This window comes from Monodelphis domestica, chromosome 1 (genome assembly GCF_027887165.1).
Source record: "Monodelphis domestica isolate mMonDom1 chromosome 1, mMonDom1.pri, whole genome shotgun sequence".
Lineage (NCBI taxonomy): Eukaryota > Metazoa > Chordata > Mammalia > Didelphimorphia > Didelphidae > Monodelphis > Monodelphis domestica.
Window position 1 is genome coordinate 45,929,276 of NC_077227.1, and position 26,094 is coordinate 45,955,369.

At 38.3% G+C, this 26,094-nt stretch overlaps 1 protein-coding gene across 1 annotated transcript in view; it reads left to right on the forward strand.

Annotated features, from left to right (window-relative positions):
- Positions 1-3,756: 3,756 nt before the first annotated feature.
- The window catches only part of ARIH1 (ariadne RBR E3 ubiquitin protein ligase 1), an 87,741-nt gene continuing 65,403 nt past the window's right edge, over positions 3,757-26,094 (forward strand). Inside the window, exon 1 of the mRNA XM_001365085.4 lies at positions 3,757-4,260. Coding sequence (XP_001365122.1) covers positions 3,889-4,260 — 372 coding nt within the window. The 5' untranslated portion in view covers positions 3,757-3,888. The remainder of the gene's footprint in view (positions 4,261-26,094) is intronic.

Genomic DNA, 26,094 nt, shown 5'->3' on the forward strand with positions numbered 1-26,094 from the left:
ATTATCTACTCTTGGGAGAATTTTTATGGCATTTTGTTTTCCATTTATCTGAGAGGTATTTCTCAATAATATTTATATAATAATTTCCTGGCAGGTGTAAAAATCAAAATTGGATCTCAATAATAAAAATATTTTATTTTAAAGATTTATTAATGATCATTAGAAATAAAGGAATAAAGAGGATACAAAATAAACACCACATGCCCATGGCTGATAAGCCCATTTAAAATCTGCACTCTTACCACCACCACCATGCTCGCTGCAAGTCAAAGAGAGGGCAGGACCCTCCACACCACTGCCTAATATCCCCATCTACAGAAGTACACAACGACAGGAAGTCAGTGGCCTCCCTGGAAATGTAGTTTTTCTTTAGGATAACAGATTTCCAATTACACACAGGTAAAGGCTATGTTTATATTTGTAGCCTTGGAAAAACCAGAAATCTTTGGGTGTTGTCATTTTTTTTTAACTGGACCTGTGATTTCATAGGTATAGCAATGTCTCCTGGAATGGAAACGCCCTCTCCTAAAACAGATGAGCACTTGCTCTACAACTTAAGAGGCTAAGAATTGCCCAAGACACACAGTAACTCATCATGGGTCAGAAGTAGGACCTGACACAATTCACAGTGTGACACAGTTCACAAGTTTTCCTGATTCTAAGGCTAGTTTGTTTATTCACTAAGCCAACGTTTACCTCTCTGGAGTTCTTACTCTGAAAGATATGACACTAAATCTTTTTAAAAGCCTAGTCAGTTTTCAATTATGATAGGTTTAAGAAAGGGAAGATTGAGGAGGTAAGGGAGAGTATTCTTGTGAAGAAAACATATAGGGTATGTACTGAGATAAGATTTCCCCAAGATTGCATAGGTTAGTAGCAGAGCTGAGGGTGCACTGCCTAACTACACCTGATATTTTAGACAACAAGGAAGCATCAGCTGTTTATTGCCAGTAGCCTGGGACTCTTCCTGTTGTTTAGGCACCATAATTGATATATTCAACAATTACCACAGCTTAAAGAGAATATAGTCACCACCTTCATATACCAGTCACTTTAAAAGAATAACATATGTGGGTCAGTCATCTCTCTGCCTATTTGTGGCCAAAGAGCAGTTGTTAAACTAGTTTACCTAGAATAGCAATGATAACCTTAATCCAGGACGGAATTCAAAAATAGGAATTGAACAATGGCTCAAATATATGTTTATATTTGAATATGAGGCTCAAAGCCACTGGTCATAAGTAAATATGATACATCAGAGTGGAAAGGTTTAGTATTTTAGCAAAACACTGTAAGATGAGAGTAATTTCCTGCCTTAGAAAATAGGGATGATAGTCCAGTGATTTGCGGCAAATCTATATGAATGAAGCCACAGTGGCCAGACCTCCAAATTTAGTAGCCTGATCTTCTATATCCTCTCTTTTAGGTCATCATGCCAGCCACATGATACCAGGTACACTTCTTGTAAAGTATCAAGATAACTGTGGAATCAGAATTTCCAGATTTTTTTCAGTCTGGCATCAATTTGTAATATTAGCAATACATTCACACACCGTTTAGACTTGCCTTGGAGGTAGAGATATGGTAACATGACCCCTGGATGTCTTTTCCAACACTAGGATTCAGTGAATGACTTCAAATACAATGGGAGTAATTTTTTTTATCATCAAATATGGTATTTTCACTTAGTTTTAAGCTTCCTGTATCAAGGATACACAACAGTAAGCAATAATATCAAAACTAGCTAGGATTTTAACAAAGCAATTAACTTTATTGGGGAGCTTAAATAGGAAGACGGTTCAAAAATAATGCAATCTAACAAATCCTTTGCTGATCTCAGCAATATTTACATCCAGAGTATGTAAAACAGGAGTCTTGCAAAATTTCACACTTTTAAAGTAGCAAAACTTTATTCTTTTTCAAGATGTGGAAATAATACTGAAGAGAAAAGCATGGTTTTGAACTTCCTGTAGTTGATATTAAAATGGTTCTAGTACAAATGTGCCTCAGAATTACATTAAAATAAAACTAAGGGGACTACTAAAATCAACTCAGCCCTTTCATTATATAGTTGAGAAAAATTAAAATCCCAGGAGGGAAAAGGATTGCTTGGGTTACAAAAAAAAAAAAAAAACTCTAACACAAGTCTTCATATTCCAGGTCTAGTGTTCTACTCAAATATATAGCATGGGCCAAATCTTTGTGCAATTTTAAGTGGTTAAAACTAGGTGCAAATATGGCCTCAGACACTTCCTAGTTGTGTGACCCTGGGCAAGTCACTTAACCCCCACTGCCTAGTCCTTACCATTCTTCTGCCTTGGTACCAATTCTAAAATGGAAGAAAAGGGTTTAAAAAAACTGCACTAAGACTTTTTTGGTCAGTTTTTATTATATTGCTCTTACCCTCCCCACCTAAAAATTTGACATATATTAGAATTTTGGAATCCTGGATTTAGAACTTGATCTTACAAATCTCCAGTGTTTAACTCCCTCATGAATTCAAGAGCAAGACATTTCATCTCTATGCTTTAATGGCAGCGCTCTATACCTGGAATATATTTGCCTCAGCTGAGCTGAGAGAATCACAACCTTCCTTTGAGGTCAGCTTAAATGCTGCATCCTATAAGCCATCTATTAAATATCCTGATCCTCTTGATCCTGCTCTCCCAAATGCTTGCACTCTCCCCCTTCCTCCCTCCTGGAAACTCATATTTATGCTTTTTCTATTATGTCGATGTTTAGTTCTTTCTGGGATGGGAAGGTTCACTGCCATTCCTAATCAACATTTGAACGTGGAATCTGTCTTGTCCCACGAGGTCACACGTGGAGTGACTGTCCCACCCGAGATCCTGGGCTCTAAGACCTGGAGGTTCCTTCCTTAGTCTCTTCCCTGGATGAGGCTTCCCTCAAGGGAGTGAGCCTCGATCCATTCCTTCCTTCCTTCCTTCCTTCCTTCTTTCCTTCCTTCATTCATTAGGCCTGGAGACCGACCTACGAGGAGCAGAGGCCTGGGCTGGACTGGCTTTGCTTAGCTATCAGCCCCAAGCAACTAGGTTAGGTCGGGCCTGGTCAGACCCAGGGCGATAAGGGTCAATCATGCCTTCGGGTAGCGTTCACTCCCAGCGATCCCAGGAGAGAGGTACAGCAGGGGGCGGTCCCACATGACGCCGGTCCTCTCCCACTGGTCCCTCTCTCCTCCGCGGGTGCTTTGATAACACCCGCCGCACCAACATGGCGGAGCCTCCTAGACACTTTCCGCGCAACTGCGCGTGCGCTGTCCTCAGTCTGGGCTCTGAGAAATCTGACCGGAAGGAAGGTGAGAGGCCGACTGGGCGTCGGGGTTTACACCGCAGGCACGCAGGGGCCAGGGGAAGGCGGTGGGCCGTCGCAGCACGTCTCCGTCCGGGGAAGGAGGCGGGGCCGTGGCAGCCGGGAAGAGGCGGGGCGCGCCTTCGGGGCGGGGCGAGGCAGCGTTACGCAGCGCGATGACGTAGCGCGGCGCGGTGACGCACGCCCCTTTGTTGGCTCAGTAGCGGTAGCAGCGGCCGTGGCGGTGGCGCTGGGGGTTGTTTTCTCTCGGAGGCCGGAGCGGAGCCGCGTCTGACCGAGGCGAGCGGGGCCCCCCTCCCTCCCCTCCCCCTCTCCTCTCCACCGCCGCTGCCGCCGCCGCCACCACCACCAGCACCGCCACCGCCACCACCCATCCCCGGCCACCACCTCCCGCCGCTGCCGATCGGGCCCCCAGCGTCCGGCCGGGGAGGAGCCGCCGCCGCCCGCCGGAGCCGGGGCCGGAGCCGGGGCCGGAGCCGGCCAGGCCCGGGCTCTCCCCCCACTCCCCGCCCCGCCGCCGCCCGCGCCCGCCCGCCGCTTGCCCGTCCCCCGCGCGCCATGGACTCGGACGAGGGCTACAACTACGAGTTCGACGAGGACGAGGAGTGCAGCGAGGAGGACAGCGGGGCCGAGGAGGAGGAGGACGACGACGACGAGGAGCCTGACGACGATAACCTGGACCTGGGCGAGGTGGAGCTGGTGGAGCCCGGCCTGGGCGTCGGGGGCGAGCGGGACGGGCTGCTGTGCGGGGAGACGGGCGGCGGGGGCGGCGGCAGCGCCCTGGGGCCCGGCGGGGGCGGCGGCGGGGGCGGCGGCGGGGGCGGCCCCGGGCACGAGCAGGAGGAGGACTACCGCTACGAGGTGCTCACGGCCGAGCAGATCCTCCAGCACATGGTGGAATGTATCCGGGAGGTCAACGAGGTCATCCAGGTGAGGCGGGCGGCGGGGGCGGCCGGGCCGGGCCCGAGGCTGGCGGGCGGAGCAGGGGCTGGCGGGTGGGGCGGGGCGGCCGGTCCCGGCCACTTGTTGATAGCGCCGCGCCGGCCCTGCGGCTCGGGGGACCGCGGGGAGGCCAGGAGAGGGCGGTGCTTCCGCGCCCCACCATGGCGGAGGCCTCCCTCAGGCCGGCCCAGGGCAGGGGCAGCCACAGCCAGAGGAGGAGTAGTAGGTAAATAAGAAAGACCCAACAGAGAGGGAAGGGTCGCCTCCCATCCCCTCCCCTAGCTGGCCCGGGCCCTGCCGGATGTGGGGGCAGGGGAGTCGGGGCTTCCCAGAAGTGGCGCGGCACGGCACGGCGCGGCGTGGCGTGGCCGGGCCTCCTCTTGGGAGCTGGCAGGAGCAGGAATGCATGTTTACATCCTCGCAGGCCCGGCGGCGTGGGGGAGGGGGCGGACACCCGGGCGCCACTTACCTGCGCGGCTGCTACCGCTGAGGGCCAGGCTGGCTCTACCCTGCATCTCTAGACCGGAGTACTCCACCGAGTCGTGGGGGTCGGGGCCACTTTGGGCACAGTTTAATACTTCCCTCTACAGAGCCCAGATCTCGCCTTTAAAAAAAATCCTCCGTTATTGCTTAGATTCTGACAATACGCCAACTGTAAGCTCAAAACCAAAGACCAAGCTATCTGCATCTAGACTTCTATTTCGCTGCTAACTTCTTTCTTGTGCAGTCAGCTTTGTTCAGGCTGGACACACCACCTCCCTTTGAAGCCTCCTTTCCTGTGGGTCATAATGTATTTTGAGCTTAAGGAAATTAAGGGAAGTTTCCATTTGCTTGAAAAGAAGGTGGAGAAAAGGAGTGAGACTGGACAACCTTGATTTAATTTGAAGCTTTTTTCTTTTTTTCCTTAATCTTAGTGTATAGAAACGAAAAGAAACTTCTAAGCATCGCTAAGCTTCCTGCTTGGCAAGTTACCTAACCATGCAATTTGGTGGAAATCCAACAAGATAAATTTCTGACTAATTTTTCTGTTTGTGTTAAATTGAACCCTCTATTAATGACTGAATTTTCTTTAAATGGATGAAAAAATTCAGTGACCAGTTGATAGTACCTCTAAAATTCTTTAAAGAAAGAAAAGCAATTGCAAGCTTAACTGATCTCCATTTTTAGACTTATTTTCATACAAAGTATATGTTTGGAAAGGGAAGGGTGAGACCATATTTTAATTATCAAAAATCTCAAACTTACCTGGCTGCAATGGAAGCAGCACTGAATTTGGAGTCAGGACCTTAGCTTTCTGAGCTTATTAGCTCCTCCTCTTCTTAGTGACTCAAGTCATTTCGTTTTCCTGTGAGCCTCTGTCTATAATATGAGGCAGGGGGTGTTGGGCTGAGGTGACCTTTTAGTTCTAAATCCTGTGATCCATAACTTAGTTCCAAAGGGTAAATAATATAGAAGTAATTATTTGAATTGCAACTTTGTAATAGGCTTTCCTGAATTTGGAAAATTCGACTTTTTGGCCTCTGTAAATTGAAATTTTTCATTTAGAACAGGCTCTAGAACTGTTTTTAACCTAGTTCTACTTCATTTGTGTAGGACTCAAAGCCCTTAAGGGAAGTATTTTATTCCACAGCATTTTGTGTTGCTGCACATTTAAGATGTGAAAATGATACTTGTCTTTGCCCTCAAGAAGCTTTTAAGTCAGAGGAATTTGAAACTCAAATTTACAAAGATAACATTTTTTTTACTAGTTTCTTAGCTTTTGTTTGTTTTAAAATAACTTATGGCCTCCTTTTCTCTTTAAATCCCTACTACTTCTCTAATAGATTTGAATTGTTTAGGGTCTTCATAGGACCAGATGTCAGCTAAAAGCTAGCATATTTTCTGACAACCAGTATTGAGTACTGCTTGTATGTCAGGTACCATATGATACCAGAGGGGAAGATGCAAATAAGAATATGAAGCTAATCTTTTGCTCTTAAGGAGTTTAGGTTCTCAGTGTGGTGATGTTCACTAACAGTATAAAAATGTGGTTATTGCCATTTTAAATCTACTTTTAGATAGTTATGGGGAGGTAAAATGAAAAAAAAATTTTTTTTTTAACCCTTCCATCCAAAAACCAATACTGTATTGGTTCCAAGGCTGAAAGCAGCAAGGACTAGGTGACTTGCCCAGGGTCACATAGCTGGAAAATGTCTGAGGTCAAATTTGAATCCAAGATCATCCATTTCTGGTCCTGGCTTTTTAATCCACTGAGCCATCTAGCTGCCCCTAAAATGAATTCTGATCCTTAGAATGTGTCCATCCTGCCATATTGGTTCAAATTTGATCAGCACTCCCCAAAATGAGATATTTAGGATTAAAGTTTTATAATGATCACTAACATTTACTTCATGAAATTATAGACTGTTTGCTTTTTTTTTTACAAACCAGGGGGAGGGGTATGACAAAAATACAGCTGTTTGTACAAAAATGGTTAAGTATAAGAAGGCTTCTTTTGAATAGTGCACTAATTTAAACATAAAACTTGGTATAGATAAGTTTTCATTATTAGAGAGTAAAGGTTTGTGCTCTCATTAATATTCTTTAATAGTTTATTTGCCCTAAACCTTATCTTATAACTATCAATAATAGCTAAAATGTTTGTGGCACTCTGAAGGTTTGTAAATAGCTTAACAACTTACATCATATTATCATTTTTAAAGTAAGGAAACTGAGGCAGAGATTGAGATGCTGAGGGACATCCAGCTAGAAAATGTCAAAAAACAGGACCGTTCTTAAGTATTTTAAATGCTTACTAGCTTAAGGTTTTGTACATAGGAAACTCAAGAGTAATGAGACATTAAGTAATTAATGTTCAAAGTAAAAATATATCGTTAATCAGATTATATATTTACCAAGTCTATAAAGAGTATGTAAAGCAATCACCAACCCACTCTTCTTTGCCTCCTGTCCCCCACTCCCTCACCCACTTTTCAAGTAAAATCTTAAGACTCATTTAGGATATCATGGGCTTTTGAATCTAAAATCCCAAATATAATACAGGTTAAATTGTTTGACCTTTGAACTTAAATGAAAACCTTTTGGGGGAAAGAAAAAAGTATTAAGTGATTAGTTTTCCTAGCCTACAGAAGCCTATAAACAAAATTTCCAATAATACCTTTAGGTTCAAGATACTTTGGCACATAGTGAAATCATGCAGTAGAATTGGCCCAAAGCTGATCTGCAGTTCTCTGTTTTAATTTGTATCCTAATTAAAAAATCAGTTATCTTCATGCCTTCAAGTCCGACTGCTTGATTGTTTCTTCTCTTGACTTCTGAGCTTCTGTGAGATCAGAAGCTATCTGACTTGGTTTTTACACATATGAATTTATGAAATTGCTAAATGCTCCTAATTATTGCCACATTGGTGTGATTTAAAGTTAGTCTCTACTGTAACTTCTAAGAGTCTATTTTTTAATTAAACTAATCATACAGCTGCTGCTTGTCATTTATACTCTTTAATCTGAGTATGAAAGTTAAGAGCTTGTGAGTCAACCAAACCTTTTTGGGCCCAATGATCCCCAAATCTTGAATAAAAATAAAGAGCTATCATTTCTTTTATGCTATTTTTAGTAGATTTAAATGGTTTTAATTAAGAAGTATATTTGACACAAATAGGAATTCACTAATAGTGGATTTTTCCTATTTCAAGTTAAAATTTTTTAAACTGCCTTGATCATTATTTTACTCACTGTACCAGGCTATTTGCTATTGGACAAATAGTTGGACAACTAAGATATAATAATTGAAAAACATAGTTTCTGGAAAAATCTACATACATGATCCCCAAAGTTTTGGTAATCTGATACAAACACTTGATAATGGCTGTACCTTGTTGTTTTGGTTTGATTTGGGGGGTTATTTTAGAGTTGGAAAAGGCATAAAACAGTGTGAAACAAAGAAACAGTTGTGGAAATTAAATAATGAATCTTGTGGAAGGTTAACTTTTCCCTTGAAAATAACTAAAATTGAAATTATAAGTTATAGAAGTTAAATTCTGTAGAAAGTTTGTTAACATTAGAAATTCTAGTTTGTTGAATTATAAGTAAATCAAACTAAACAGTATGTTTAATAATTCTATTTGGAATTTGTTGGTAGTTATTGCTGTCAAGTACTTAAATCTTAATAGTATTATTTCAACTAATCATAATTTCAGTTGTAATTTTATTCCAAATTTTTTGGATAATATATTCAATATCCAAAATAAAGTAGAAGTAATTTTTATAAATTGTTGCAGAACCCCACCCTAACCCTCCTCCCTTCACATTCTCCATTACCTTTTTCCTTTAAAAAATTATAAGACAGAAATAATCTTCAGACCACTTTTAACTTTTAGGAATAACAAAGCAAGAAAGGAAAGTTAGCTTGACAGATGATCTAATAAGATTAAACTTGTAATTGCTTACTACTTTCAGGCAACAAAAGATAATTTGTGCTATAAAAGGAAATCTGGAAATTTTGCGATCTCAGTTTTTAGAGTCATGGCCTGTTTTTCCAAGTAGAATTCTGTTCATGTGTCTATAAATCTCCTACATACACCATAGGTTCTAGAAACCATTGCCAAGGATTAAATGCATTAGCCACTACATTATTATATGATGCAGTACTTTATTTGAGGATTAAGTGAACTAGCACAATGGCCTAACACAAACCTCTAACTTAAGGGTATGAAAATATAGGTCAAAGACTCTGACATTCAAATAATGCTGGTCAGAGTGCATGGTTGCACATAAGTTTATGTAGGGGAAAGATTTTTCCTTGCTTACTTGCACAGTGGGTATTCAGCAACAGTATGACTGAAATGGCAAATAACTGCATAAACTTCATTTTCTTTTGTTTTGATTACTATTCATCATGTGGTGTGGGTGGACCAAAAGCAGAAGGGTACTACAAAGTGGACATCATTGGGAGAGTTGGGGGAAGTTGGTTCTAGTCTAGAAGACTTTGACTTTTTAGGAAATTGTTCAAATTTATACAAAATATATTGTGTATAGCCTATTAACTTTTTTTTAGCCATTTGTGTTTTTTTCCCCCATTGTATTTCACACAGTGGTCAAGACCTGCTATCTGAAAGTGTTTTACTTGTAAGAAGAGAGGTTATTGATGGGGTTAAATAAAAATAAGTGTTTGAGAAATAATGCTTTCTCATCTAACTGAGGATGCCTTCCATTCACAGTTGGGAATCAATGCAGGTTGGGAAAGCACAGCTAGTAAAGTGAAATTTGGAGAAAGGAAAGTTGGTCCACCTGGTAGTGCTTTGGAAGTGGAGCCTGTGGTTTGTAAAGGAAATTAATCAAACAGTATGCTAGCTGCTGTGGGAGCTGGGAGGGGAGGATATGTTAAGGTTTTTTTAGAAATTAGACATCAATACATGGTTATCTGTGACAAAATTTGTAGGCACTGTGGAACATCTTAAATTGATTGAAGTAGAAGTTGAGAAAAGGGAGAGAGGCTAGCATGTTCCCTAAAGGGTTAGGTGACAGGATTCTATTTGGCAGTGGGGGTGGGGGGAGGTAGAGATAGAAACAGGGGATTTGGTTAAAAATCTGGAGAAGGCTTAATTTTGTTTTGATTTTTAGAGTATTTGGGTAATAATAGAGGGAATTTGGGGGGAGAGAGTTCTGAGAAGGTGAAGTTCCCTGATGGCCACCTCAATTACCTCTGTGCTTGTGGAGGAAACTTGGTTTGCATCATTTTTCCTGGATTATCCACAAATCATTTATTTTTGCTTCTGGAAAGCATTGTATTGTGACATAAAAGCAAATTTCCAACCTTGGGTTTTGCTGACTTAAGATTGAATATAGTTGGCAACTGTAAACTCTTTAGGCTTCTCTAGTGACCTGCCCAGCCTTATTGCAACTGCAGCTTCTGCTTGAATGCTTCCAGTTTAGTAACTTGGGGAGCTTGTTAACTCATAGGGTTGCTCTATCCCATCATAAGTCCTTTATATTTAAAGTCTTAGTTTATCACTCTAGTAGGGATTCTTAATTTTTTTTAGTATATGTGCTACTGAAGCAAGCACAGTTCTTAACTTTTTGGTCTCTTAGGCACTTCTGGTATTCTAATAGCTAGAGAAATCTTTGTCAAAATAATGCTTTTAAATCCATAAAATATGTAAGAACAAAAGAAACCCAATTATATTAAAATACAATTATCAAAACATTTTTTTTTCATGAACTTCAAGTTAAGAATCCCTGCCATAGAGTTATATTCATGGGTTTGGGTTCTGCTCTTTTGGGAAGGCCACAGACTGAGTTTAAATCTTGATGGCACACTCCTGTGAGTCTGGGCAAATTATTTACTTTTTCATGGCCTCGGTTTCCTAATCTAACATGAATAGAGGTTATACTGTCTCTTCTAAGTGTTCCCTAAATCTTCTCCCCAGACCCACACCTTTCCCAATCCACTTTTACCACACCATCTTTTCTCTTGGTTCTTCTGTTTATCAGTGTGTCTTTTAACTTAAGGGCCCTGGACCAGTAGCCTGCAGGAGAATACAGATGAGGGCAGGGAGGTGTAAACCCTGGCACCCATAACCCTGTAAAGTGATCAGGGACAAGTTCTTGGAGCCAGACATTTAGAACAAACCCGTCAGTTCAGAAGCCTGCCTGAGGAGACAGACTGCCTGGCTTTTCTTCCTACTGCCAATTCTTGACTCTCAACCTCTCTGAGCCTCCTAATTTGTGAAAAGGAAGTGTATATATAAATCTTAACCCTAACTTATATCAGTGGGTTTTGGGGAGCCTCAGAAGTCAACGTTTCAAGTTTTTTTTTTTTTAAGTACCATATAAAAGTTAGGCATTACTATTCACAGTTGATCCAGAAGAAATGATTCATTCAAAGATGACTAGGTATCTTTGGTATGTTAAAATGAACTGAGCAAGGTACAATTCATTTTTATTCAGTCTTCAAGCAATTGGGTGAGCTTTCCTACTTGAATGAAGTATAAAGGTGGACTTTCCAAGGACTTTGCTTTGGTTACTTTGGTCCATTATTATTACTTTGGCCCTTGAATTTTAGAACAATAGCAAGACATTGTTAAGGTATACAAGGTGTCCCAAAAATCTTAACTGCAGTTTTTGTTGTTGTTTCTAATAGACCTATCTTAGAATTGATACTAAGTATAAATTCCATGGCAAAAGAGAATTAATAGCTAAGATGTTGGGGTTAAATGATCTGCTCAGGATCATACAGCTAGGAAGTGTTTCAGACTATATTTGAACTCAGGACCTTCCATCTCTAGGCTTGACTACATCATATACCATCTAGTTGCCCTTTCACTGCAGGTTTAAGCAGGGAAGGATGGCATTTTTTTCTTTTGTATCAGTTATCACTCAACTTTGTGCCATCTCCAGACTGATTAAAAATTTTTGTTTTCATCTGAACACTGACATTCTTCCAGGTTCTTTGGTTGTTTGCTAGGTAAGGGTCTCCCAAGTATCACCACACGTGTTATCAGTAGGTGACTATTATATGAAAAAGCTATTCATTGAGGTCCCTTCAAAGACTGTTTCAAATTTGTATGTCTTAGGAACTGACATTTTCCTCTTTGACACTTAATCTAGAAAGAGACCAATTGAAGATGAATTTTATGTAGTTCTTTGCCCCAGATATCAGTTTATAAATCCTGTGTTGTTTCAACAAACCTTTTTTCAATTGAATTCAATCAACAAAAATCTGCCTTTTTTTCCCTCCACCCCCAATGCATAAATATACATACTTTGAGAAAGAAAAGCCCCTGTTACAAACATGTATTATCAAGCAGGGAAGTTATCCCAGTGATCACCTCTCAGGAGGCATGGGTATCTCTGGAATTGTATTTGGTTATTGCAGTGATCAGAGGATCTAAGTGTTTTAAGTGTAAAGAAATTGTGATTGTATAAATTATTCTGCTCACCTCAGAATAAATTCATACAATTCATCCCAGGTTTCTCTGAAACTGGACCCCTTCATTTTACAGCACAGTAGTATTCTATTCTAATTTGCCACTGCAAAAAGTGCTCTACAAACATTTAGTAAACATTTAATGTGTGCAGGTGTGCCACTTTGGGATGCTAAAAAGCCTAGCAGTGGGTTTGGGGTACAAATCGGGATTAAGTTTTGTTTCATAAAAATGTTGGTCTCTATGCTAATTAAAACTCTGAAGGTCCTGGATTTTAATTATCTTGAGTAAGCTTTGCCCACCAGTGACTGCCATGAAAATTTTTTTGACTTTTTAAAAACGTCCTCTTTGATCTGTTTGTGGTACTTTAACACCTTAGACTACCTCCTTTTTACTGGAAAACTTTTCTTCCTTTACTCTAAGATGCCACACTCATTCTCCTACCTCTCTTTATCTTCTTCCCTGTCTTTAACTGATTCTTTATTTTCTTCTCAGCCTCATGAATATTGGTGTCCCTCAAGGGTGTGTGCACTTATTACTTTGTCCTGTAGGTCACTACAGATAACTCCCAGATTTATATTTGCAATCTTCGCTTTTCTTTTGAGCTCATTTCCAACTCCATATATGGGCATCTCCACCTTATTGATATACTGGTACCTCAGATTAAGCAAGTCTAAAACTAATCATCTTTTCTACCTTTATCTCTTCCTGACTACCACATTTACCTGGTGAAATATAAACAAGGATGAGCCATGCCATGTCTATAACATCTTTTTAAATCTCTTCCCTTCATATCTGTTGGCCACCATCCAAGTTCATATATATCTTTATTGTCTCCTGCCTAGACCATTACTTAGTCTCTTTATAGGTCTTCTGACCTCCACTCAATGTCAGGATAGTTTTTCTGATAAAGAAATATAGTTGTTACTTCTGTTAATTTTATGTGGCTTCCTAATCACAAGTAAAATCGGATTCCTTTGCCTGGCATTCATTCATAATTCCTCTGCACATTTGACACATCTTCAACCTACCTTTCTAGCTGTTGTTTCACCCACTCCCTCAATATAGTAGATTCTCATGCTGCACCCTGAGGTTGGTCTCTATGTAGAATGCTCTTTTGCCCTCTTACTGTTAAACTCCTAACAATCCTTTAAACTCCAATTCAAAATGTTAACACCCTTTTGAAAATGTCTTTGGTTCCTCTCTTTACTTACCTCACTTTATCCCTCCTTACAATGACAACCAATTTCTGCCTTCCACAGTAGACATAATAAAAGTCTGGCACTTTATTTTGTAATGCTCATTTAAGTTATGAAGTAATATGTTTGTAGCTTATTTATATGCTTTGATTGTAAAGTCTTATGTCTAATCTAAACATGATCTTTGCATTCAGTACCCAGCACAGTGTTCTGTTACATAGTAGGCACTTAAAAAAAAAACCATTAAAAAAAACTTTGTGACAGTGGTTATTATAATGTGTAACATGTATCCCTAATTTGAACCCAGCTACCTTTCTATAAATGTATCAAGCATTGGTGGGGGTGATATGCCAATGGATATGATCTGTAACTACTAGAAAACCCTGTCCTTTGTCTTAATGTATAAAGGATAATCAGTCTATAGCTCCAGATTTTTTAAACATGGGATACCTTTTTTTTTTCAATGTTTGCTTACAGCTAAAGAGTAATTTCAGCATATTACAAGTTTGAAAGGACCTAGAGATCATCCAGCTATCTTTTAATGAATACATTCCTAATTGATGTCCTTTCTTTGTAGCATTAAGACATTCTCTGCTTCCCTTCCAGATTGTTCAATTTACTTTTCTGTTTCCTGGTTCAGTGATATGAAACTCACAGTCCAAATGATTTAAAATGTATTGGGAGGGGGAAGTTATAGTAGCTCCATGGATTGAGAGCCAAGTCTAGAGATGGCATGTCCTAGATTCAAATCTTGCCTCTGATACTTTGTGACCCTGGGCAAGTCCTAACCCCCTTCTTCACCCCCTTCTTCCCCCCCCCCCCCCATTGCCTAGCCCTTACCACTCTTCTGCCTTAGAACCAATACACAGTAATGATTCTAAGATGGAAGGTAAGGGTTGTTTCTTTTTTAATTATGTTGGGAAATGTTTAACAAAGTTTAATAAATAAAAAGCACCATATGACATGGATAATGTTCATTTCTGTTTTTTCTAATAACTAGCAGGAAACCATTTCTATTTGAATTTGATAACCACTCTTCTGACCTATACAGGACAAATCTGTTCCCCCTCATATAACTTATTTGGATAGCTATAATGGTTTGCCTTCCTCACACACATTTCAAACTGTCTACATTACAAATACTATCCTCAGTTCCTTGGAACTTCAAAGAATATTCATTCTACCCCATGAACAAAAAAAGCTTCCTCACCCTTCTACTTTGCAGCAAAGTTGAGGTTTATCTATCAACAAGCATTTATTAAGTGATGACTATGGACCAGACATTGTTTTTATCATAAATATGAAAACAAAACTGCCCCTACTCTGTGTACTTAAATTTTCCTGGAAGGTTACAACATGTATATATGTGTATAATTCACATACAAGGGTATTGCCCTCCAGCCTATCTTTTTCCATTGATTTTTTTTTCTTTTGACAACCTTGATTTCTCTTTTATAGTTCTTTGTAATGTTTCCCACCTCTCCCTTGTTCTTTGAGTATTCCTCAATTTTGTTTTTTTGGGAGACTCTTGGTTGCCTTATTAGTATCTATTTCAGAGATAAGCTTGGAGTCCTCAAGGGCCATGTAGCTTCCCAAAGAAATCTTGCCTGCTCTTCTGTTCAACTCTAGGCTTAACTTATTGCATTTGTATTCTCTGTACAATACAGATAAAAATGGGAAAACTCTTTGTGTTTCATTCTCTGGACATTGCTATCACCATCCAAAAAATTTCCTGGATAGAAAAGCCAGGTTCTTTCGAGTGATTATAAGGCTCATTTAGGAGGCTTTGCAATGTTTTGGGGCTTGAATTTATCAGCATTAATGTCATGAGTGTCTGGAAGGCTTTAGAACAGTGAGGGCAAACCTTTTAGAGACTGTGCCTAAAACAGCACCCTGAAACTGCCTTTGAGCCCATTGCACTTGCGTACCTCCTCCCCCCCTTCCCAGACGGGAGGGAGGAAGTGCTGGCATTGGGCCGCTAGGCAGAGAGGCAGGGCATGTGAAAACCATCATTAGCCTTGATGGACAAGGGAAGGAGAGCAGCCGCCTCTGTCACACAGAGCTTATGTGTGTCATGGGCTTGCCAACACAGCCTTAGAGACTACATTAGACCTTTGTGACAGAGGGTACATGTTCAGTTGATACCTGCCCTGATATTAATGATCAGAGGGGTCATAGAACAAAGTTATTATCTTTTTTTCAAGGAGTCTTGTATTTTGACATAGTGGAGATAATCTTATTGGAAATGAACCTGAATAGGAAATAATTTGTTCTAACAAATCAGATACTTTTTATAGGTAGACAAAGCACAGTACATTCTTGTATTCTACGTGCTTTTATAATGTGATTATTAAGATGTGTTTTTCTGTGGAATACTGATAGCAAAAGCTTCCCTGTTGCCTTCTTTAAAAACAAAAATTGGTTAATTATAGATGAAATCTTAGTCATGTTAAGATTAAAATTTAGGGGCCAAACTGTGGTAGATAGAACTTAGTTTTACTCTAGAAGTATGAATTTAAGAATATACAAGTAAGAAAGCACGTGCGTAGGAGGGCTGAGAGGCCCATTCCACCTCACCTACATCATGAGACACATCTGCTTGGAAGCAGAAAAGGAAAAAGAGAGTCAGTAGGCTTTTACGACCAGTTAAATAGAACTTTTGATCCCGCCCAGGTGAGGATCTCAGTGAGATTACAAAGCATTCTGGGAGCCAGAGCAAGGAGTTCTGGGGTTTGGAGTCCAGAGTTCAAGTCTCCATTTTTACATTTCTCCATGTGATCTTTTGGGAAGAAGGACTTCCCCCAAAGGATCATAAAAACATAATCAATTTAAAGATTACAATAATTTGAGGATAAGAGAAAGGAAAAAAAAAAGAACAAAACCAATAATTGCTAAATGCATTGACAAAAAGCCAGTTAGGGGGCAGTCCCCTCTGGCATGAAAGTGTACATTCAAAATAAATGTTCAGTCAACTACACCCAAAGTTCATTCTTGATCTTCTTGTGCAGCTTGTGGTCTGGAGGCTTCTTCATGGTGTCTTCTCCAACAGTTCAGTTTCTGTATTCAGAGGGGTAGCATCTTTCTTTACCTAAAATTCTTCTCAAAAGGAATTTAAACTTTGCAATTTAAATAATGATATTTTTACATTTCCCCGTGTTGTGGGTGATTGAAAAACACAGGGATCACTTAGGGATGCATGGCAGAGTTATGAGGTATATGAATCAATTGGCAAGAGATATTAAAAAGACATCAGAAAAATCCAAATAAAAAAGAAAAATTTCTTGATGAAAATATAGACTATCACAAGTCTTATGTGTAAAAATTCCAAGAAAAAGAAAAGTAAATTTATAACAGGTCCTTGAATTAGGGCCCAATAAAATGATCTAAGCAATGATGCATTTACCCAGTCAGTAGCCGGGACTACAGAAAGTTACCACACTATGAAAGACAGAAAAAAGGACCAGATTATAGAAGCCAGGTAGGAGCCAAGGTTTGGGATACTCGTCTGTAAGTGTTTTCAGAGTGAGTGTGGACACAAGGAAATCCTATGTCGTAACAACGTTACATTTCTCCATGTGATCAGATTGGCTTGGGAGTGCATCAATCCGTCCTGGATTGGCTTTTCCTTGGCCCTGTGCAATGGCTCTTGAACTAGTGTGAAGACTCGAGGTTATTGTGTTTAACATTGTTATGATATAGGCTTTCCTTGTGTCCACACTCACTCAGAAGCATTCTGGGAGCCAGAGCAAGGATTTCTGGGGATTTGGAGTCCAGGGTTCAAGTCTCCATTTTTACATTTCTCCATGTGATCCTTTGGGAAGAAGGACTTCCCCAAAGGATCATAAAAACATAATCAATTTAAAAATTACAATAATTGCCAGACGCATTGACAAAAAGCCAGTTAGGGGGCAGTCCCCTTTGGCATGAAAGTGTACATTCAAAATAAATGTTCAGTCAACTACACCCAAAGTTCACTCTTGATCTTCTTGTGCAGCTTGTGGTCTGGAGGCTTCTTCATGGTGTCTTCTCCAACAGTTCAGTTTCTGTATTCAGAGGGGTAGCATCTTTCTTTACCTAAAATTCTTCTCAAAAGGAATTAAAATTTGCAATTTAAATAACAATATTTTTACAGTCACCTTTTAATACTGTGTCTCTGTTTATACATATGTTTCTGTAGATAAAGATATATAGTAATATGGTCTAAATTATTTTTAGTATCTTCACCCAGGTACATTGAGAATAATTGATACAGTATCCTTAAGATTTTCCCTACAGGGTTATGATAAAGTAGCAGTAAAATAGTTACATTGATGGTATAGCTGTCAATCAGTATAACCATTTTAAAAAATAATTTGCCAGTATGTCAATAAAATCGGCAAGATAGCCATACCTTTTGATCCAGAAATTCCACTGCTATCCTTATACCCCAAGGAGATCTCTGATAGAAAGTCCACATATATACTAAAGTAATTACAGAAGCACTTTTTATGATACCAAAGAATTGGGGGTGGGAGGGAAGAGTGAATGCTCATCAACTACAGATTGGTGGCACATGAATGTGATGGAATATTATTGTGCTGTAAGGAATGGCAAATATAATACAGAGAAACAAAAGATGTACATGATCTGATGCAAAATGAAGTATACAAAACCAAGAAAACAACATGTAAACTGACCACAAGAGCATAAATAGAATAACTTTCAAACAATCTAGTAAGTGTGTAGACTTTTTAATGCATTCATTGGTTTTACTGATTTTTCTTTTACAGGAGGGGTTAGGAAAAGGAAAATTGCAGAAATTCTGGTGATTTTTTTAAAAAAGCAATGGATAACAATTTTATTTTTTTTTTTAATAGTGTCCACTCTAGCATGAGCCTTCTCTGCTTGGTTTCATCCAGTATTATAGTCTTGTTTTCTTCACCACTATTTTAGTATCCTCTAGAACAGATATTCCTGGGTTCATGGATATATTTTAGAGTGTCTGAATACTAATTTGTTTTTGCTTTTATTTCAGTATGATTCCTTTCTAAGGGTATTAGGTTTTTTTTTGCGTTTTGAAAGTGATCTGAGAAGGGAATCCATGTTTCACCAGATGGTCAAAAGGGGAGTCTCTGTCTCTGTCTCTCTCTCTCTCTCTCTCTCTCTCTCTCTCTCTCTCTCTCTCTCTCTCTCCCCCTCTCCCCCTCTCCCCCTCCCCCCCCCACTCCTCTTAGAAGGACATGCCCTCAAGCTATGACTATACATCAGAGATTAAGGAAAGGGTCCATATGTACAAAAGTAATTATATAGTAGCTTTTTGTGATAGCAAAGAATTGAAATGGCTGAACAAATATGGTATATGAGTGTGCTGCAATACTATTATAATTTTAAAACACAATGAAGGGTGATGGTTTCAGAGAAACCTGGAAAGATTTGTATAACAGATTCAAAGTGAAGTGAGCTCAACCAAGAGACCATTTTTATTTAAATATAGTAATAGCAATACAACATTTGAAAGAATGAACAACCACAATTCCCAAAGGCTTCTCTGATTCATGCTGTCTGCTTACAAATGGAGAACCAATGGACTATGTACAAATGGAAACATTTTCTTCTTCTCGGTGGTGGGAAAGGGAGAGAATTAGGAAATGGAAGTAAAATTAAAAATAAAACTAAAAGAAATTTTTAAAAAATAAAATGCAGTGGCCTCATTAACTTTGACAGTTAAAAAGTTCATTAAAAATTCTTGGTAATTTTTTTCTGTTTTTCTGTCTATGTTACTACTTCTAGTTTCATCTTTAAGTGTCTTTTAGATAACTGCTTATTTGGATTTCTCACAAACTTTTCTTCAAATTGGATTTTTCCTCTGTAACTTCTCATTTCTTTATGAAGCAGTAGTAAAACTACCATCATTCTTCTAAACAGTTTTTCACTGTCTTAATTTCTCTTCTTACCAAATAAGACATGCATTTCCAGTTTAAAGTCATTTTTAGATATGTTTTCATTTGCTTGGCAATCAGTTAATTGATTTACATCATTCAAGGCTTCTATAGGAAAGTATTATTAGTGTCAAGTCTTTTCCTATTTGCTATATTTTGGCATCAATAACTTGTTCAAGTGGGTTTGGAGTTAAAATTGTATGCTATAACTTTTTCTCATCCTTATTATAGTTTTTTCATTCATTTCAGTCTTTTATTTCTACATAACTGATTAAAGAATATTAATTTTTCTATTAAAATACCAAGGGAGTTTTTCGGTGATCCTTAGTTCTCCATATTTGGAATTTTCAGATAGTCTTGAGGTTTGTGTAATCTTTCATACTTTTTTTCTTTTTTCATTTCTGGCTACTTCAACGATTTGATTGCTATTCTTCCCTTTTATGAGTTCTTTGAGTAGGGTTCTAATAGATCATATCTAATTAAGTGCTAAGGGAATTAAGAAGTCATTGATGTTACACTTATAATCTGGTAAATGAAGTACTTAATTTTAATATAAAATTGAATATTAAGTGTGTGAACGTACCAAATATTACTTAGTTCAAGGGTTGGAGCAAGTCATCATTTTGGTTAGGGAAATCAAGGAATGTTTCACATACTAGTTGAAATTTGAACTGGTCCTTGAACACATTTGTAGATTGTCATAGATCATAAGCAGGAAGTTATCCAAGTTTTGGGGGAAAACACAGCAAATTCAGGTAGTTGTGAGTAGGCCACTTTAATCTGGATTTTGAAGTGTAAAGGGGAAGAGGTGTGATGCCAAATTATGAAGGAATTTAAATACCAGGTTAATAATAACTGGGATGTATTCAGGTGTTGTTTTTTTTTGGTGGTGGTGTGTTTTTTTTTTTTACCCATACTTTCTGTCTTAAAATCAATACTGTGTATTGGTTCCAAGGCAAGAGTGGTAAGAGCTAGGCCAATAGTAGTTAATGACTTGGGACCACACAGCTATAAAATGTCTGAGGCCAAATTTGAACCCAGGACTCTAATACTGGCTCTCAATCCACTGAGCTACCTAGCTGCCCACCTTATTCAGTTGTAACATGCAAAGTTTGTCATTTGATCCTCACAACATGCCTATATTATATTGTTATATCTATTTTTAACAAGGAAATAAATAATTATAATAGTTGGTATTTGTATAGTGCTCAAAGCTTTACATAATCTTGTGGGGTTTAGGTGTTATTTTTCCCCACTTCAACCTATTGTTAAAATTACTTATGGTAACACAACTAGAAATTGTCAGATGGGAAATGAATATAGATCTGATTAATGTCCAAAAGCATTTTTGACCATATCATGTTGTCCTTTGAGAAATTTATTAGGCAGGCAATAGGGAACTGTTGCAGATTTTGAGTAAGTCAAAGGACATTAAAACAATGAATGAGAGCTTCTAATTAGTCACTTATTAAGTATCTACTATGTGCCCAGCAATATGCTAGATGTTGGAGTTACAAAGACAAATATGAAATAGTCTATGTTGAAAATGAGTTGGAAGAAGGAATGTTAACAGAAATGGAAAGATGGTTTTCAGGATGATTGAAATTATACCATCTTGTCACATTTTCTGAAAGAGGTGTATTGATAATACCAAACCATTTGAATTGAAAAATCCTTTGCTGGGAGGAATTATTCCCAACTTTCTTTGACTTTGCCAGGTAGCTATCAGTCATCTTCTATATTTCATCTTTATGTCCTGATTAATTTAGGTTTTAATAACCTCTTGTCCAGGTCTCAAGAAGCAGGCAAGGTGCTGACAGTGTATTTACTCAAGTTACTTGTTGGTTTCTAAGTTTGCATCTGATTTGTCATAGTGGCATTATTGTATAACCAATCATACTTACATTACTGATTGATACCTCTGATTAATGGCTAGGAGAAGCATTGTTACTTAAGAGATGGGGTTCTTTGTCCCAGTAAGATTTCAGAAATGCCATTCAGGTTTTCCTGTGTTTTTTACTATTTTAGTGGTATGTAGGTTTTGGTCCTAAAAATCAAGTTAGAAATAGCATTGCTTGTTCATTGTTGAAATAGTATGAATGCTTTTATTCCCACCAGTTGGTGATATTAGCAAAATGACACTATTTGGATCTTGAGTTTATCCATATTCAACTACATTATATGAATAAGCTTCTTTTAATAGTGAGGTAATGAGCAAGGATAGATTTTTTGTTTTAATATTTTTCCATCATCACATTGCAGCTCTCCATGACACTTTTTGTCAAATGTTGACAACCACTGGAAGAATTTAACCAGATTTTTCATAAAATCTTTTCTATTTCATGGTTTCTTGTAATTGGATAAAGGATTGTTTGCCATTTAGATGACTCCAAAAGTTTTTAGCAAAAGGCAAAGAATAGTAGGCTTGAATAAGCTACCTTGTACCTAATCAAGACAAAATTTAGAATTTTTATGGAAGCGTTTGGTATTCCTAATTTTGGATAAAACCAGAAAAAGTCGTGTCCATCCCTGTTCCCTGACCCCCCCCCCCCCCATCTGTAGAAACTGAAGGCAAAAAAAATAGAATAAAAAATAGAATGGAGTGTTGTCTTGGGAGAGATTCTTGACAGGCTTAGTGAGCCAGTAACATACATACACCTGTTTACCAGACACCTGGTTAAATCTCTTTAATGGTGAGAGGTGCCATACAACTGAAAATCCACTTTCTCATGAAGCTTATTAGAGTCGCAAGATAAAGATTTGGCGCATGTCTAGAAAGATGCTTCTCTAACGCTGGATATAAATGCCTGACCTTCACAGCTAAAAGAAGCTGCAGCAATCAAAGAACTCATTAGCTAGTTTTTTCCTATTACTGAAGCATTCACATCTATGTGAAAATAAGAATTACTGGAAACACATTTTTGACCATGCTTCCCATGAAACCCTAGTCAGTTTGTTTCAAATTCAGTTGAATCTAGTAAACTTTTATTAAGGCCACTGTATTATTCAATGCATTGTTCTTCTGGAATAACTGTTGAACATTTGGGATTTGCTATGCCTGCCAGAAGAATAAAGGACATAAGTTTTTTCTATGTGTTAACAAGATTTTTAATAGAGTATATTCTCAAGTCAAATTAAATGATCATTTGGATGGGATTTAGTCCTCAATTTGAGTATAAATCTTTGCTTCATATGTAATACAAAGTAGCACTATTAAAAGAACTTCAAGGAGGAATGCTTAAGATACTGTTTTCGAACACCTTCAGTACTATAGAAGAACCCATTTATAGTAAACTCTGTTATCCAACATGCTATTAACTGGAACTTTCTATTAACCAGCACAATGATTGATGTTAATAATGACCCTGAGGCACTGCAAGACCCTGAAGTGCCTTCTGAACCATCCAAGAAAAATGAAGTTCTCTCCAGTGTAGCTTTAGTGTAAGTATCTCATTCTTCCTGTTTGAACACTGGCAATCCATATGGACTGTAGAGCTACCGATTAAACACAATATTTGACTTGAACAAATAATTTGCTAACCATGCTGGATAAGAGTTTACATGTAGAAAACTGTAGGATGTTGTTTGAAAAGACACTTAAATAAAATATAAGCTAATATATGACCATTTAGGGGACATTTGTAGAGCTTTAGATTATAGAAATAAAGATCTAAGTGTGCTAGGTGTAATACTGAAGAGTGATGTGTAGCACATTCATGGGGGTCGAAGATTTGTGGAGTAACTTTGGATCTTGAAAGCCAGCCAAAAAGGATTCCTCCTAATAGATCTGAGCTTTCTGGCATGAAATATGAAATACCAAAACAAGAGGCTGTATTTGTGTTAAGCCATGGTGGACTGTATTCTGGACTAAGCATACATTTACTTACTTTCCTGCATCTGTATATAGTAGTTCATCATACTAAAAGACTTTTCACAAATCAGCCAAATTAAACTCAACATTTGGATGACTTAAGCATGGTATAGATCAGGAGTTTGGGGATAAAGTACAGGCTTTCTCTTTAGAAAAATCCTTTTGGCAACCCATGAGTAGTGGTATTAAAAGTAACCAGAAGTTCGGATGGACAGTTCTTTGAAAGATATTGTAGATGCTAATTTTACAACTCTTTCTGCAAGATAGTATCCCCACTGTCTTGATCTTCATATACTTGTATTGGTTTTTTTATGAAAATACTTAAAATTCAGCTAAACAGAAAAAAGGAACTTTCACATTGTCAAAAATAGACAAGATTGCTTTCTAGATATAACTACAGAAGAGTTTTTGTTCATTGATTTGATTATTAACATCATATTAACCCTAGACATGGTCTCCAAAAGTGTGTTATGATATCCTGAGAAAAGTTCTTAACCTTCTAAACCAAATAATTCCCTGTTGAAGGGCAAGGTCTTTAGCTCTTCATAGACAACACATAGACTTGAAATACTATCAAGACTTCTTTGTTACTGCAAGTATTAGGGCAAACTGGTCTGTCCATCTATACTGTGTACAGAAATAAAATAGATAAAAACCACATTGCCCACAAAATGTCATGTATTCTGCTAGGATGTTTGTTGAATCTTAGCACTATTAACCCTATAGGCCCGTGTTGGCGAACTTAGGGCACACGTCCCAGAGGAGGCTGCTCCCTTCTCCCTCTCCATGTGCACCTGAGAACATTATTCATAAAACCTACCCCTCTGCCCAGCAGCCCAGTGGGGAGCACCTCCTACCTCCCCTATATGGGACTGGGGAGAAAACTCACATGTATCATACAGGTTGCAGTTTGGACACTCAGTCTCTAAAAGGTTCACCATCATTACTTTTGCCTGTTGAACTAAATTAAACTTTGGAATTTGCATGATATTTTCAATCAATTCAGAATTGCAAGAATATCTTTTAATACCATTTCTTATGGTTGTAAACCGTGGAACATCACCATCTTAGTGTTAAAATTAAACTGAAGGAGCAACAGAAGGATGGATTGTAGAAATAGATTGCATGTTACCAAAAATGATCTGCATTCAAGAAGTGTCATAAAAACATTATCAACTCAAAAAGTGCGCCATATAGTAAAAACTACAAGGCAATAAAATAGCCCAATTTGGTAAATACACCAGTATATCATGGGGCTCCTTCAAGAGGAAGGTCTCCTGCACACTGAGTAGATAATCCAGTGGGTTTATGGGGAAAGTTGGCAAAAATAAGATCGAGTATGTAGGGTAAACCATGTGTACCAGTGGACAAAGTAGTTCAAAGTACTATTATTAAATTGATGTGAGATTTTAACAAAGTAGATAAGCTTTCTTCTGAATCTAGCCTCAACTAACACCATTTTCTCCTTGTCTGAATAAACTGGTCCTAGCTTAGCTCAAAATCTAAGATAAGCCAAACAAGAGGCAGCTAATGCTCTTGAGTTTTCCTTGCCAGTATCTGCCTTTATAAAGATTTCTTAGTTATCATAAAACGTCATGAAAGATTTTCAAGGTCCCATCAGGCTTGATGTCATAGGGAGCAAATTTTGTAATGACAGAATGCCACTCTGTCAATAGAACTTACATTTTCCTTCCAATCACCCTGATTTCATTTGTCAAATCTTGACTCATTTTCTTTCTCCATTCCCAATCCTTCAGTCTAATTAAGATTCTCAGACTAATTACCTAGTTTACTTTGAATTGTGTCTTAACCTATATCAGAGTACTCTCTTCTGTAATTCACTACTTACTGTCAAATTAAACTTCTATAGCACTTCCTTAGTGCTCATGAATTCTGAACTCAGCCAATCATTCAGGGCCTCAGTACTTTGGCACAGGTAGCCTTTCAGCTTTATTTCTGTTACACTCACCTTAGACTGTTCACTTTTTGGCTCAGCTATATTTTAGGGAATAGACTGAATTTGACATGAGGCTTTAAAGATAAAAGATCAATAGACTTTTTATATATTTTTTGTCTGTAAAGTGCAATAAATCCACACTTCCAAAAGTTTCCTGTTGGTTTTGTTCTTTTTTCTGAATTTCTGGATTTAGAAAAAGAAATTTTTTTTTCAATGATCCTCTTTTGGTATTCACTACAATTACTATTCCTTTCCCCCCCCCCCCTTTTTTTTTAAACATGGGAGGGAAAACACTAAACCAAGCAAAACTAAAACAAATCCATACTATAGCCATGTCCGAAAATGTTCGGATATAACTTTCTCAATAGGTGAATAATGTTTCATCATAGATCATCTGGACATGTAAGTTGAACATTGCTTTGATTATAGTTCTTAAACATTTGAGTTATCTTTCTTTACAATGTTGTCCTAGATCTACTTGCTTACCTCTACTTCACTTCTTTCTTTGTAGAATTCACTGGGACTCTTTCATCATTTTTTATGGTTCAATACATTCATATTCTGCAATTTGTTCAGCCATTTCCAATTAATCCTTGCTTTCCCTTTCCTCTGATGATTACTTTTTTCCCCTATTTTAATTCCCATTTCAGAATCAGGAAATTTTTTCTTTTCATCTTTCATCCCAGTAAACCCTCCCTCCCAACCACCCCCCCACACACACACATTTACACTCTTTTCCCCATTCTCTTATCCCTGTAAAAATTGGTTTATTTCTTATTTATCTTGTTTATAGCTTTGTTTACTTTGTTTACATTTGCTTACATATTGTCTTCACCTATAAACTCCCTGAGGGCAGGACCTGTCTTTTGATGCTTTTTATATCTTTAGAACTTTGCGTGTTGCCTGACACATAGTAGGTGTTTAATACATGTTTATCAGTTAATTAATTTGAATAA